We start from the raw sequence: 13,041 nt of genomic DNA, 5'->3' as shown, positions 1-13,041 counted from the left end.
CCTAGCCCCCTACCCTCGTAAACCTCAGAACCCCACGCTGGCTGCCCTGCGGGTCCAGCCCCGGCGTGGGGACGCGATAGGGCCAGGCGTCCTGGACAAATCTTTTCCCAGCGGCTGCAGGCACCTGGGAGACCGGCCCGACAGGCTGGGCCTGGGCCTCCCAGTGGCGCCTCATCCCTCGGCTCCTCTCGGCTGCAGGAGCCACAAGGAACGGCCGAGCCCAGCTGGGGCGTCAGCCCAGGTTACCTCCCGCCCCCAGGCCGGACCCCCTCCTCCCCATCAGGCCCGACCCAGCCCCGCCTCGGGCTCCCGTGCTCCTACCAGCCGGCCGCGCCCGTACCTGCCGGACCCGGTGCAGAGCGTCCACGAAGCCCTCGGCCTTCATCCCCACCGGAGCGCTCTGCCCCTGCACCAGCTCCGCCATTACCGCCCCCGCCGCCGCCGCCGCTCGGCTCCCCCGTCGGGCCTCCCGCTCCGCTTGGGGACCCGTAGCCGGAAAAGGAAAGTCGCTCCACTTCCGACGGAAGGGAAGCCGGGACGCTCGCCGACGCGAGAGGAGCCGCGTCTGCGGGGCGGGGTCAGGGCACGTGACCGCGGTCCGGCCGGAAGTGGGGGGCGGGCCCTGCGAGCGAGGCTGCCATCTGGTTTCGAGGGATAGGTTGCGATCCCTTCATTCCCAGACGTGATTTGGTCCAGGGCCGTCGATGATGTCGTGACAGATCCTTGAGGCGTGTGTGTGTGTGTGTGTGTGTCTCCCGAGGTGTCCGGCTGTCGACCGTTTGGAAACCCAGAGAGGAGTGACCTGGCTTTCCCTAGATGGCACCCTGGCTGCCCCTCTCAGAAATGACCATCGATTAGGAATACTGGGACTGAGCGCTTTGAAATGGCACCGTGAGGACCCAGAGGGAGGCTGGAGGGCAAGGAACAGCACCACAAAATAGTGCCCCACGTTTGCAGAGTCCTGGGCCCGAGTTCTTGCATCGTAATCAGTTTCCTCGAGGATGGGCTAATGCCACACCTGGGGTTGCCTAGCAACACAGCTTAGGAAGGGCGCTTCTACTGGAAAGACAGCGTGGTGTCCTCTTACACATTCCTTCACGAACTCTGGGACTCTGGGGATACAGGAAATACCACAGGACCATCATTGCTTCCCTGCCTGCTGAGTCAAAACAGTATTGCAAGAGGGCTTCTTGGAATGCTTAAGTAACTTTTTGAAATGATGGTAACTAGATATAGATATTTCAAAGCAAGGGAAGGAATCTTAACGCTGGAACACACTTGAGCTTTTGAGGTGGATTTTACAAATGAGCAAACAGCTACCCCCCCGCCCCCACCAAGAAACAAGACTTAGGGGCTTGACACATTTTGTCAGTGGCAGGTCCAAATAGAGGTGCCCCTCTTTGGATTAACAAGGTTGCCCTCATGATTAATATTTCCAAGCTCTATGGTGCCAAGGAATCGAATTTAATGGAGAGTCATGTTGTCAACTATTTTATGCCCATCTTGAAGTTATGAAGGAAGATGAGCACTAAGAAAGGGGAGATAAAGAAGTAAAATCCAATGTGACTTCTCTTGAGCTCTTGTGTCAGCATGATAGGAGAACTTTAGATTTTGGAAAGTAGTATGAGCAATAAATGGCCAATAATCAAAGAGCAGTTCTTCATTTGTTAATGACTTCACTACTAGACTGTGAGTTCCTTTAGAGCAGAGACTGAGTCTTATTTTTCCCTGTATCCCTAGGTGCTTAGGAAACTTATTTTGAATTGAATAAAGCCAAATCGGATTAATTCCTAGATTATGGTAAAATAAAAGAATTTGGCAAAATTGCAATATTGGAGAGTATCGCTTTTGGACAAAATGTTTCAAGCCATGTAGGAAAGCACATAGTTGGCGGTGTTGCTGTTGTTGAAGTGCTATTGTGAGGCAGGACCAACACATGCCAACATATCTATTTGTGGTCCAGCTTGGGTGTGTTGAGTGTTTTAATTTGCTATCCTTGTAAAAATCAAGGATATGGCATCAACCTTCCCAAACAGGGATGGTTCTGCTGACCCAGTATCAGTGATACTTGAGTTTTGAATACTTTTAAAAATCTGAGGTAAGTAGGTTGATTCATCCAAATTCCAGCTGGCTCTCCCTATGAGTGAAAACAGGGTTATTGGCCCAAATAATAAGGCACAGTTCAAGGTTTGGTCCAAAGATCACAGAATGCCTAAGTAAGAGGATGAGGTTCTTGTTCTTCCCCCTTTTAGTTGTTGAGTAACTTTGGGCAACTCACTTATTTCTGGGGGCACCAGAGAGGAGGATGACCCAGACCCAGTCAGGTCCAGTGTTCTATGTTCTACTAACACCATAGACTTCATCATCTTAGCATTTATCGCGACTGTTTTTAAATCACTGTGTAATTATTTGTTTATTGTCTGTCTTTTCCACTAGAATAAAACCTCTGTTGAGACAGGGACCGCACTTGCCTTGTTCATTGCTCTTCCCAGTACCTAACAAAATGCCTGGCATTTTGTTGGCTCTCAATATTTCTGAAGTGAATGAATGAGAATGATTTTGCCCAAACTGGATAGGAAAAGATTCTCAGAGGTTAAAAAAAAATCCACATACTCTGGTTGTGACTCGCTTTGCATACGAGACTGTCACCTAAATAAGCCATCCCACCCTGGGATTTAGAGGTACATTACTGATGACATTGAAATTTTTCCTTAGATATTACCAACTAGAAGCCACTCTAAAATGAAATTTTATCTGTAAGAGTCTAGGTTATGCTTCAGTAACAAACCTCAGAATATCAGTGGCTAATAGCAAGAAAGGTTATTTTTCACATGAACATGAGCATTCATACTACATGATGAACATTGCTGGTAGGTTGTGCCTCTGCTACACATTGCCTTCACTCTTCAACCAAAGCTGATAGAACAGCCTGTCTCAAACATTAAACGTCATTGAGGCAAAGGGAAAAGAAAGTGTGGTAAAGCACGGACTGTCTATTAAAGCTTCTGCCTCACCTCAGAAATGCTGTGCATTACATTTGCTCACACTTCATTGACCAAAACAAGCCAGTGGTCAAGTATTGGCCAAATGGCAGAGATATATAATCCACCTCCAGGGAGAAAAGATGAATATTTCTGAACAGTGATATGATTTTCTAAAGAAATTAAGAGGAACAAAATATATATGGGGAATGTTGTATAGTAGACCCTTACCCTAAAGGATATAATATGGGTATTTCCAGTATTCATTATGCTAAGGATCCTTGACATCTGGTCATTTGTAATTTGGGGAAGGCTTGCATTCCTATCGCAGGATCTGCACTGTTTTTCTTTCTCTCTGAGGTAGAACGAATTCATAGCAGTAACTCTTTGTGAGTGGGGTGTTCTCCATTTAGAGGTTTTCATAGACCCCCTTTTCTATTGTCAAACATCCACTGGAATTTCAAATGCAGACTAAAGAGCATGTCAGCATCAAATCTAAAAATAAAGGAGAGTTACTAAGAATCTCCAACACTGATGAGGAATAAGGACATTCCTTAGAGCAATGTTAAGACACAGGTACCCTGTGTCTTACCATCAGAGTAAGAGTACCAGCCTTGCCCTCATACCACCCTACTCTTCACAGAGTAGTGCTACATCCTCAAGTAAGTTCCTATGAGGGTACATGCAGTAAATATTTTGGGGCCACGCTTGTCCAAAACAATCTTTATTCTGCTGTCTCAATTAACAATTTAGATAGTTGTAGAAGTTGGTATTGCAAATAATTCTCCTTTAGGACACTGAAGTCATCATTCATTGTCTTCTAACATCCAGTATTATTTTTACAACAGTTTTATTGATAAAATTTGATATATAATAAAGAACAAAAAATTTTGATATACAATAAACTGCACATATTTAATGGGTATACTTTGACACTGTTTTACATATACACCCAAGAAACCATCATTACTATCAAAGTCATGAACATGCACACCCCCCAAAGTTTCCTCATGCCCCCTTGTAATTTTTCCATCCCACCTCTCCCCGTTCTCCAGCCTCCCTGCCTTTGGCCTCCTCATCCACAAATAACCACCAATCTATTTTCTGTCACTATAGATTAGTTTGTGTTTTCTGGAATTTTATATAAATAAAAGCACACGGTATGTACTCGTTTGTCAGAGTTCTTTCACGCAACATAATTATTTTGATATTCATCCATGTGGTGCTGTGTATCAGTAGCTCATTCCTTTTGATTGCTGAATAGTGTTCAATTGAATGGGTATACCACAATTTGTTTATCCATTTACTTGTTGGTGGATATTTGGACAGCTTCCAATTTGGGGCTGTTATAAATAAAGTTGAATATCAGTCTTATTATGGACATATACTATTATTTCTCTTGGGTAAATACCTAGGCATGGCTGGATCATATGGTAAGTGTACATTTATGATGAGTTAGTGTTTAATGGGTACTGTTTCAGTTTGGAATGATGAAAAAGTTCTGGAAATGGATGGTGGTGATGGTTGCACAACATTGTGAACGTTCTTAATGCCATTGAATTGTGCACTTAAAATGGTTAAAATGGTAAATTTTATGTTATATTTATATTTTACTACAATAAAAAATTTAATCACCCTAGGAAATAAAATACTGAGGTGTCAAAAAAGGAGGGATCTGTTGGAGTGCTGCTATGGGAAGCTTGTGAAATGCAGGCCATGAAAGGAATGGGTTTGGCAATGGAGCAAGGCTGCCAAGTCAGGAAGGGTTCTCTTTTCATCTCTCACCTTGGTAACTGTCTTGTGCCTTTTGGGGCTTCATCCTTTCTTGTGGCCAACTTGCTATTTCTGCTCCTCAGACTGGAAGATGGAATATCGAAGCAAACAACACTGGAGTTTACACAACATCATTGCCAGCCACCTGAAGAGAAACTGACTTCTTTATCTCCATTCCAGTTTAAGAATTCCAGGGTGGGGCTTCCCTGGTGGCGCAGTGGTTAAGACTCCGCCTGCCAATGCAGGGGACACGGGTTCAATCCCTGGTCCGGGAAGATCCCACATGCCGCAGAGCAACTGAGCCCGTGTACCACAACTACTGAGCCTGTGCTCTAGAGCCCACGAGCCACAACTACTGAGCCCACGTGCTGCAACTACTGAAGCCCATGTGCCTAGAGCCCATGCTCCACAACAAGAGAAGCCACTGCAATGAGAAGCCCGTGGACCGCAACGAACAGTAGCTCGCACTCGCCACAGCTAGAGAAAGCCTGCGTGCAGCAACAAAGACCCAATGCAGCCAAAATAAATAAATACAATAAATTTATATATATATATAAAAAGAATTCCAGGGCAAGATTCTGATTGGCTCAGAAAGGTTGGGTGTCCACCCTAAACCAATCGGCTGTGGCCAGGAGTGGAGTTCCCCATCAACTTCAGAGTTGGAGTGGAAGGGAGACACCCTGCTCTCCAATTGCACTGTGTGCCTGGAGATGTTTGCTGGGCAAACAAAAGTCAGTGCTGATAACAGAGCTAAGCAGAGAAAGAACTGGATTCATATTTCTTCATATTTTCCTTTTGAGGAGCTGAAATTACTCTCTCTCTCATACTCTTGTCTTTTCCATCATCTTTGTGAGACAAAGGAGGTGAGCATCTGATCCATTCTAGTAGTGGAGAAAGTAAAGACATAGTGAAGTCAAGTGACATATCCAGATTCCTGATAGAAATTACACTGTGTTGTATGTCTGTATTCCCAACACCAAGTATCTGGTCCACAGAGACACTAAATTATGTTGAGCAGATGAATCCCAGTTTATCAAATCCCAGCATATTATCACTTGGATACAATTTCCCTCAGATGATCTGCTAGAATTTAAGTAGTAGAATCAGTCCCACTCCTTGCTGACAGTAGGAAAATTACTCTAGATCGTTACTGATCATTCTCACTGTTGATGCATAGATTGGCTGGGTATAGAATTTTAGATTGAGGAAATAATTTCCAAGGCATTCCTTCATTATCTTCTAGCAAGCATTGTTGCTGTTGAGAAGCCTGATGCTATTCTGATATATTATCCTTTTGAACTTTTTTCCCCTTTTCTTTGGAAATCTAATAGACTCTTCTTTTTTTCTCCAGTGTTCTGAAATTCCATGGTGATGTGTCTTGAAGTGGATCTTTTTTCATCCATTATGCTGGCCACTCAGTTACCCTTTTGATGTGGAGATTAATGTCCCTCAATTCTGGGATATTATCTTGAACTATTTAATTGAGGATTTCCTCCATGATTTTCTCTATTTATCTCTCTAGAGCTTCTATTATTTGGATACTGGACCTCCTTTACTGGTCCTCTAATTGTCCTATCTTTTCTGTTTCCCATCTCTTTGTCTTTTGCTTTTCTTTCTGGAGAAAAAAAGAGTATTCCCTCCATTTGATCTTCCAGTCTTTCTGTAGAGTTTTTCATTTATGCTGTCACGTTTTTAATTCCTAAGAGATTTCCTTTGCTCTCCCAACAATCCTTTCTTTAAAAAATAGCCTTCCGTTCTTGTTTTGTGGATGGAATACCTTCCCTTATCTCTCTGAGGATGATAAACATAGTTTTTTAATACAAGATTTTTCTCCCTGCACAGTTCACGTTGCACTGATCTCAGTTGTTTTATGTATGTATGTATGTATCTAAGTAGGTAGGCTTTATGGTCCCTATTTTTCATGTTACAGACTTTCCTCAGATGTTTGGGAATAAATGGTGGCCTGTTCATGCTTCTGGGTGGGTGAGGATTGTTGACTGTGGGCTTCAATGTAGAATGGTCCAGCTGGGCTGTTTGTTGGGCATCTCCCAATGTCAGCATCTTTAAGTTGTTTCTCTTGGACCAGTTAAACCCCTCCATAGAAAACTCCCAGTCTCCTTCCTGGAAGTCAGAGCACCTATTTTAGTTTAAGTTATACATTCATTCACCTGATTATCTGATTAAAACTTGTCTCCCCCACAAGATCATCAGCTTCAGAGACAGCAGCACTGTATCCATGTTGTTTGCCATTGTGTCTCCAGCATTGAGCCCATAGTATGTGTTCAATGAACAATGATTTCTATAAATTAATGCATAGACCCTTTTGGCAATGTCCCATCATATTCTTTTAATCTTTGATTTATTATTTTTTATTATGAAATATTTCAAGCAAACAAGTACATAGAATAATGTAATGAAGAGCCATGTACCCAATGTCAACAAAGGAAGTCAGCACTGCAGTTACTAGTGAAGAGCCCTGTTTAACCCTCCATGATCCTAGTCTGTTCCTTCCCTCTCCAGTGGTAACTGCCTTCCTGAACTTGGTAATCTACATTCCAATGGATGCTGTATTCTTGTGTGTGTCTGTGTGTGTGTCTAATGCTTTTAAACATTACATTGATATAAATGGTATCACGCTCTATGTATCCTTCTGTCATTTGTGTCTTTTTTAATTTTTTGACCCCACGTGTATTTCTGAGGTTTATCTAAGTTCACCCGTGTAGCCGTATTTCAGTTACTTTCCCTGTTATTCCACTATATGAATAAACTAGAAATTATGTATTCTTTCTCCTGTGGATCACCATTTAAATTGTTTCCATTTTTTCTCTGCCACAAAATGATGTTGCAGTAAGCTTTCTTGAACTTGTCTCCTTATGCAGTGTTTGGCAGATTCTCTAGGATATACACCCAGGCGTGAAGATGCTGGGGGTGGGGGAAGGTGGTAGGGAATATGCCACCTCAGCTTTGCTAGAGAAAGCCCAGTTGCTCTCCAATGTGGACAAAATATCTCCAGAGTGGGACACACATCCCACCAGCTGCAGATGAGTTCTTGTTACTCCTCATCCTGGCTGACACTTGTTAATATCACAATTTTTATTTTTTGAAATCTAATGAGTTAAATTTTAAAAATAAATATTTAAATTTTAATTGTTATATTGTGAATATATACATATATTACCATTTAAACTGTTGTTAAGTGTACAGCTCAGTGACATTAAGTACATTCACGTTGCCGTGCAAGCATCACCACCATCCACCTCCAGAACTTCTCTCATCTTCTCAAACTGAGACTCTGTACCCCTTAAACATGAATTCCCTGTTTTCCCCTCTCCCAGGCTCTGGATACCTCCACTTTACTTTCTGTCTCTATGAATTTGGCTACTCTAGGTACCTCATGTAAGTGAAATCATACAGTATTTGTTCTTTTGTAACTGGCTTATTTCACTTAGCATAATGTCTTAAAGTTTCATCCATGTTGTATCGTGTGTCAGAATTTCCTTCCTTTAAAAAATTTTTTTTATTGAAGTATAGTTGATTTACAATGCTGTGTTAGTTTCTCGTGTACAGCAAAGTGATTCAGTTATATATAAATATATATCTATTTTTTTCAGATTATTTTCCCTTCCTTTTCAGATTCTTATCCCTTTTTTTCAGATTCTTTTCCTTTTTTCAGATTCTTTTCCCTTATATCTATTTTTTTCAGATTCTTTTCCATTTTTCAGATTCCTTTCCCTTGTTATTATAAAATATTGAGTATAGTTCCCTGTGCTCTACAGTAGGTCCTTGTTGGTTATCTATTTTATGTATAATAGTATGTATATGTTAATCCCAAACTCCTAATTTATCCCTCTTCCCCTTCCCCTTTGGTAACCGTAAGTTTGTTTTCTATGTCTGTGGGTCTATTTCTGTTTTTGTTTTTTTTTTAAAGGAGACCAAAGAGGCATAACAATCAGATACAGTTCATGCGCCTTGATTGGGTCTTTTTTTCTTTTTTAATACATTTATTTATTTATTTATGGCTGTGTTGGGCCTTTGTTGCTGCTCACGGACTTTCTCTAGTTGCAGAGAGTGGGGGCTACTCTTCACTGCAGTGCGTGGGCTTCTCATTGCAGTGGCTTCTCTTGTTGCGGAGCATGGGCTCTAGGTGTGCAGGCTTCAGTAGTTGTGGCATGCAGGCTCAGTAGTTGTGGTGCACGGGCTCTAGAGCACAGGCTCAGTAGTTGTGGCGCATGGGCTTAGTTGCTCCGCGGCATGTGGGATCTTCCCGGACCAGGGATCAAACCCGTGTCCCCTGCATTGGCAGGAGGATTCTTAACCACTGCACCACCAGGGAAGTCCCTCTATTTCTGTTTTGTATATAAATTCATTTGTATCTTTTTTTTTTAGATTTCACGTATAAGTGATATCATATGATATTTGTCTTTCTCTTTCTGACTTACTTCACTTAGTATGATAATCTCTAGGTCCATCCATGTTGCTGCAAATGGCATTATTTCATTCCTTTTTATGGCTGAGTAATATTCCATTGTATAAATATACATCTTCTTTATTCATTCATCTGTCAGTGGACATTTAGGTTGTTTCCATGTCTTGGCTGTATATAGTGCTGCAATGAAAATTGGGGTGCATGTACCTTTTCGAATGGGCAAAAAATTCAGACACATTCCAAAGGAAGATGAATAAATGGTCAAGAAGCACAAGAAAATGTGCTCAACATTATTAGTCATTAAGCAAGTGCAAGCTAAAACTGCTACACACCCACCAGAATGGCTAAAACTAAAACTGAAAAGATATCAAATGTTGACAAGGTATGGAACAACTGGAACGCTAACACATGGTTCTTAGGAGTGTGAAATGGTACAGCCACTTAGAAAAAAAGAGTGGAAGCTTCTTAATAAACTAAAAATATACCCACTCTTTAACCCAGCAATTCCACTCCTACGTATTTACCGAAGAGAAATGAAAACATGTGTCCATAAAAAAAGTTGTATGGTAATTATCATAGCAGCTTCATAATAGCCTAAAACTAGAAACAGCCCAAGTGGAAAGATCAGAACAGTAGTTGCCTCTGAAAGTTGAGGATGGAGATTGAGTGGAAAGGAGCATGAGGGAACGTTCTATATATTGATAGGAATTTAGGTTACACAGTATATACAAAATCAAGCATATGTCAAGATTTGTATATTTTATTGTATGTAAACTTTATAATGAAAGAAAAAACACGCAGACAAATATTGTACTCTAGTCAATGATACACATTTAGGAGGAAATGTACTGATGTCTGCAATTTACTTTGAAATGCAACAAAAATAAGATGGATGAATTGCTTGACGGAGGGGCAGATAGATGGATAGACATGAGATAAAGCAAATGTAGTGAAATGTTCATAGTAGGGGGTGGGTTAATGGGTGTTCACTATTGAATTCTTTCAATTTTGCTCTGTTTGAAAATTTCATAATAATATGTTGGAAAAAAGATTACATAAGCCATCTTGGGGGGAGGAAGTTGAGTCATGGATCTCAGCCACAGAGTTCTGAGAGCTCAGAGATCTCAGAGCCATAGATATTGAGAGGGAATGAAGAGATGGAGGAAAATATAACTGTTACCAGAAGAAAAGTGGATACAATGGAAATAAACAACTCTTGTCCACTAAAAATGGTGACGCAAAACCAGTTTGAGAGTGTGGGAGAAGAAACAGATTTGGTTGAAAGAGGATGCATTCAAATGGGTTATGCTCAGACAGCATTCAAAAATATATGTGCCCTCAGGGAACTATATTCAATATCTTGTGATAAACCATAATGGAAAAGAATATGAAAAAGAATATATATATATATGGGAGTCACTTTGCTGTACAGCAGAAATTAACACAACATTGTAAATCAACTATACTTCAGTAAATTATATGTGCCCTGCTGGTCACATCCATCCTCCCTCATCCTTAGCTAAGACTTGGATGGACTTCTTTCCTGGCTAAACCAACACAAAATCATTTGATTGCCTATGAAACTGTTTATTTTCCTTCTGCATAGGGAGTAAATAATGACTGCCAGGGATTGTTACATTAAACTTTCTCCCTTCCATCCATCCATCTAACCATCTATCCATCCACCTAACCATCTATCCATCCACCTGTCCATCCATCCACCCATCATCCATCCACCCATCATCCATCCACCCATCCTTCCATCCACCCATCCACCCACCATCCATCCATCACCCTCTATCCATACAACCGTCCGTCCATCCATCCATCCATCCATCCATCCATCCTTCCAACAAAGGCTCTTCCTGTGGATGGATTATTGAGGTATGGTCTCTGAAAGGCCCTTGTCTTCAATAATCATCCTCGCCAAGATGGCATGATATCAGGAAAAAGATAGCTAGGACGGGGGCTGGAAATGAAATCCAGGAAGGAGTTGCAAGGATCACAAGATAATAACCAAACCATAAAGAAAGCCTGCAATTGATATCTGTGACGGGAAAGAGACATGAGTCAGCAGACAGAAATGGGCTGGAGTGGTGGTGGTAGCAGTGACGAACACTGCAAAGAATAAACTAGGCGCGGAGGCTGAGTTGCTTGCTATAAAGGAAAAGAACAGTTTCTATCAGAACATACGCTCTATTTGTTACACAGAGATTTCTAGAGATTCTCAAGCCTTTTGGTCCCACAAATTCGGGATAGAGTTAAAAGTGTGTGTGTGTGTGCATGCGTGCACGTGTGTGTGTGTGTGTGTGTGTGTGTGTGTGTGTGTGTTGAATCTGGTTGAGCCTGGAAGTATCTGGAAAAGAGAGAGGCAGGTAGGCAGGCTTCTCTCTCCCAGTCACATAGGTGTCCTGCTTCTATTCTATGTCCATTTAGGAACACCAGTTTTCTGCTCTGCGGCTTGGTTTTTTGTTTTTGTTTTTTTAAACTTTTTGTTGTTGTTGTTTGTTTTTTATTTATTTTTATTTTTTATTTTTTAAATTAATTTTTATTGAAGTATAGTTGCTTTGCAATGTTGTGTTAGTTTCTACTATAAGCAAAATGAATCAGCTATGCATATATCCCCTCTTTTTTGGATTTCCTTCCCCCTTAGGTCACCACAGTGCATCAAGTAGAGTTCCCTGTTCTATACAGTAGGTTCTCATTAGTTGTCTATTTTATCTGTGGCTTGGTGCTTGACTCAGCTCTGGACCTGGAGGCCAGGGGGAAAAACAATGGCTACTTCACTAGAACCAGGCTGCCATGAAGCAGGAAAAATGTGATGCTTCCAAAGAAAATTCTACCCCATGTGGAAGCAGGAAGTAACCTGGCTGCATTTTCAACAAAATGTCACTCTTGGTTAAGGGCCTTTCATCCCTAAGACAAAATCAGTGGCTGGGATTGCCTCAAGGGTCAAAAAGTCTTAAAGGCCAGGTGGTGGGTTATCCTTTCTCACCCCAATGCCTGGGACAAGGTCTGATTCCAGGGTCAAATCACAGGCTGCTTTTGTAACATTCGGGTGTGTTTTCCATGCTTCGCAGTGACACATGTCTTTCTGGTTTTTCTTGTTGATGATCACAGCTTCCAAAAACTTGGGGCTCAAGAAAAGAGGCCTTGACAACAGGCCTGGGCCTCGTAGCCACAGACCCTGAGCTGTCTTTTCATAATCTTGTAAAGAAAGCCTCCCTCCCACTGGCTGGGTTTGATGGATACTCTGGCCCGAGTGAATGGAGAGAAAGATGTTTTCATGTTTTAGAACCTGAGGCTTGCAGGTGATTCAGACAGAGAACAACCGTGGTTTGTTTGCAAAGATAAAACAGATAAGTCACAGGGAGAGCAAAGGTGAGCCCAGCAAATTCAAGTGCCGCAGTGGAATGACTAGTCTGTGAGTTGCAGTCTTTGGTCCTGAAGTTTCCAGACCTAGGATGCCCCTCCTTCTTCCTTTCTCACTGACATTAGTAAATCGAAAGAGGTGTTATTGAGTAAAAAAAGCAAATAGTAGAAAGATATGATTGGTCTGATCCCTTTATGTAAAAAGCAAGTCAAATGTACTGCACACACATAAATTCATGTCCTGGCAAATGCACAGGAAAAAAAAACGCCTGAAGCAGAGGCAGCAAATGATAATAGAGATTACCTTTGGAGAATGATGGGGAAGGATGGGGTGGGGAGGGAAGGGATGAGAAGATGGCAGAGCCTATAGGACAGGCACTCAAAAGAGACTTTAGTCTTACCTAGAAGATGTGGCACATATATATACAATGGAATATTACTCAACCACGAAAAGGAACGAAATTGAGTTATTCGTAGTGAGGTGGATGG

The 13,041-nt window shown here is 41.8% G+C and overlaps 1 protein-coding gene across 3 annotated transcripts in view; it reads right to left on the bottom strand.

Annotated features, from left to right (window-relative positions):
• FUBP3 (far upstream element binding protein 3) overlaps positions 1-509 on the bottom strand; it is a 49,141-nt gene extending 48,632 nt beyond the window's left edge. The window contains exon 1 of one of the 3 annotated variants that reach the window (XM_007194499.3): positions 341-509. In XM_007194499.3, coding sequence (XP_007194561.1) covers positions 341-424 — 84 coding nt within the window. In that variant the 5' untranslated portion in view covers positions 425-509. The remainder of the gene's footprint in view (positions 1-340) is intronic. The other 2 variants (XM_007194498.3, XM_007194497.3) reach the window with 2 other exon arrangements.
• Positions 510-13,041: the final 12,532 nt, after the last annotated feature.

Source organism: Balaenoptera acutorostrata, chromosome 6 (assembly GCF_949987535.1).
Source record: "Balaenoptera acutorostrata chromosome 6, mBalAcu1.1, whole genome shotgun sequence".
NCBI lineage: Eukaryota > Metazoa > Chordata > Mammalia > Artiodactyla > Balaenopteridae > Balaenoptera > Balaenoptera acutorostrata.
The sequence above is the reverse complement of the archived record's forward strand: the minus strand, read 5'-3'. Positions and strand labels throughout refer to the sequence as shown.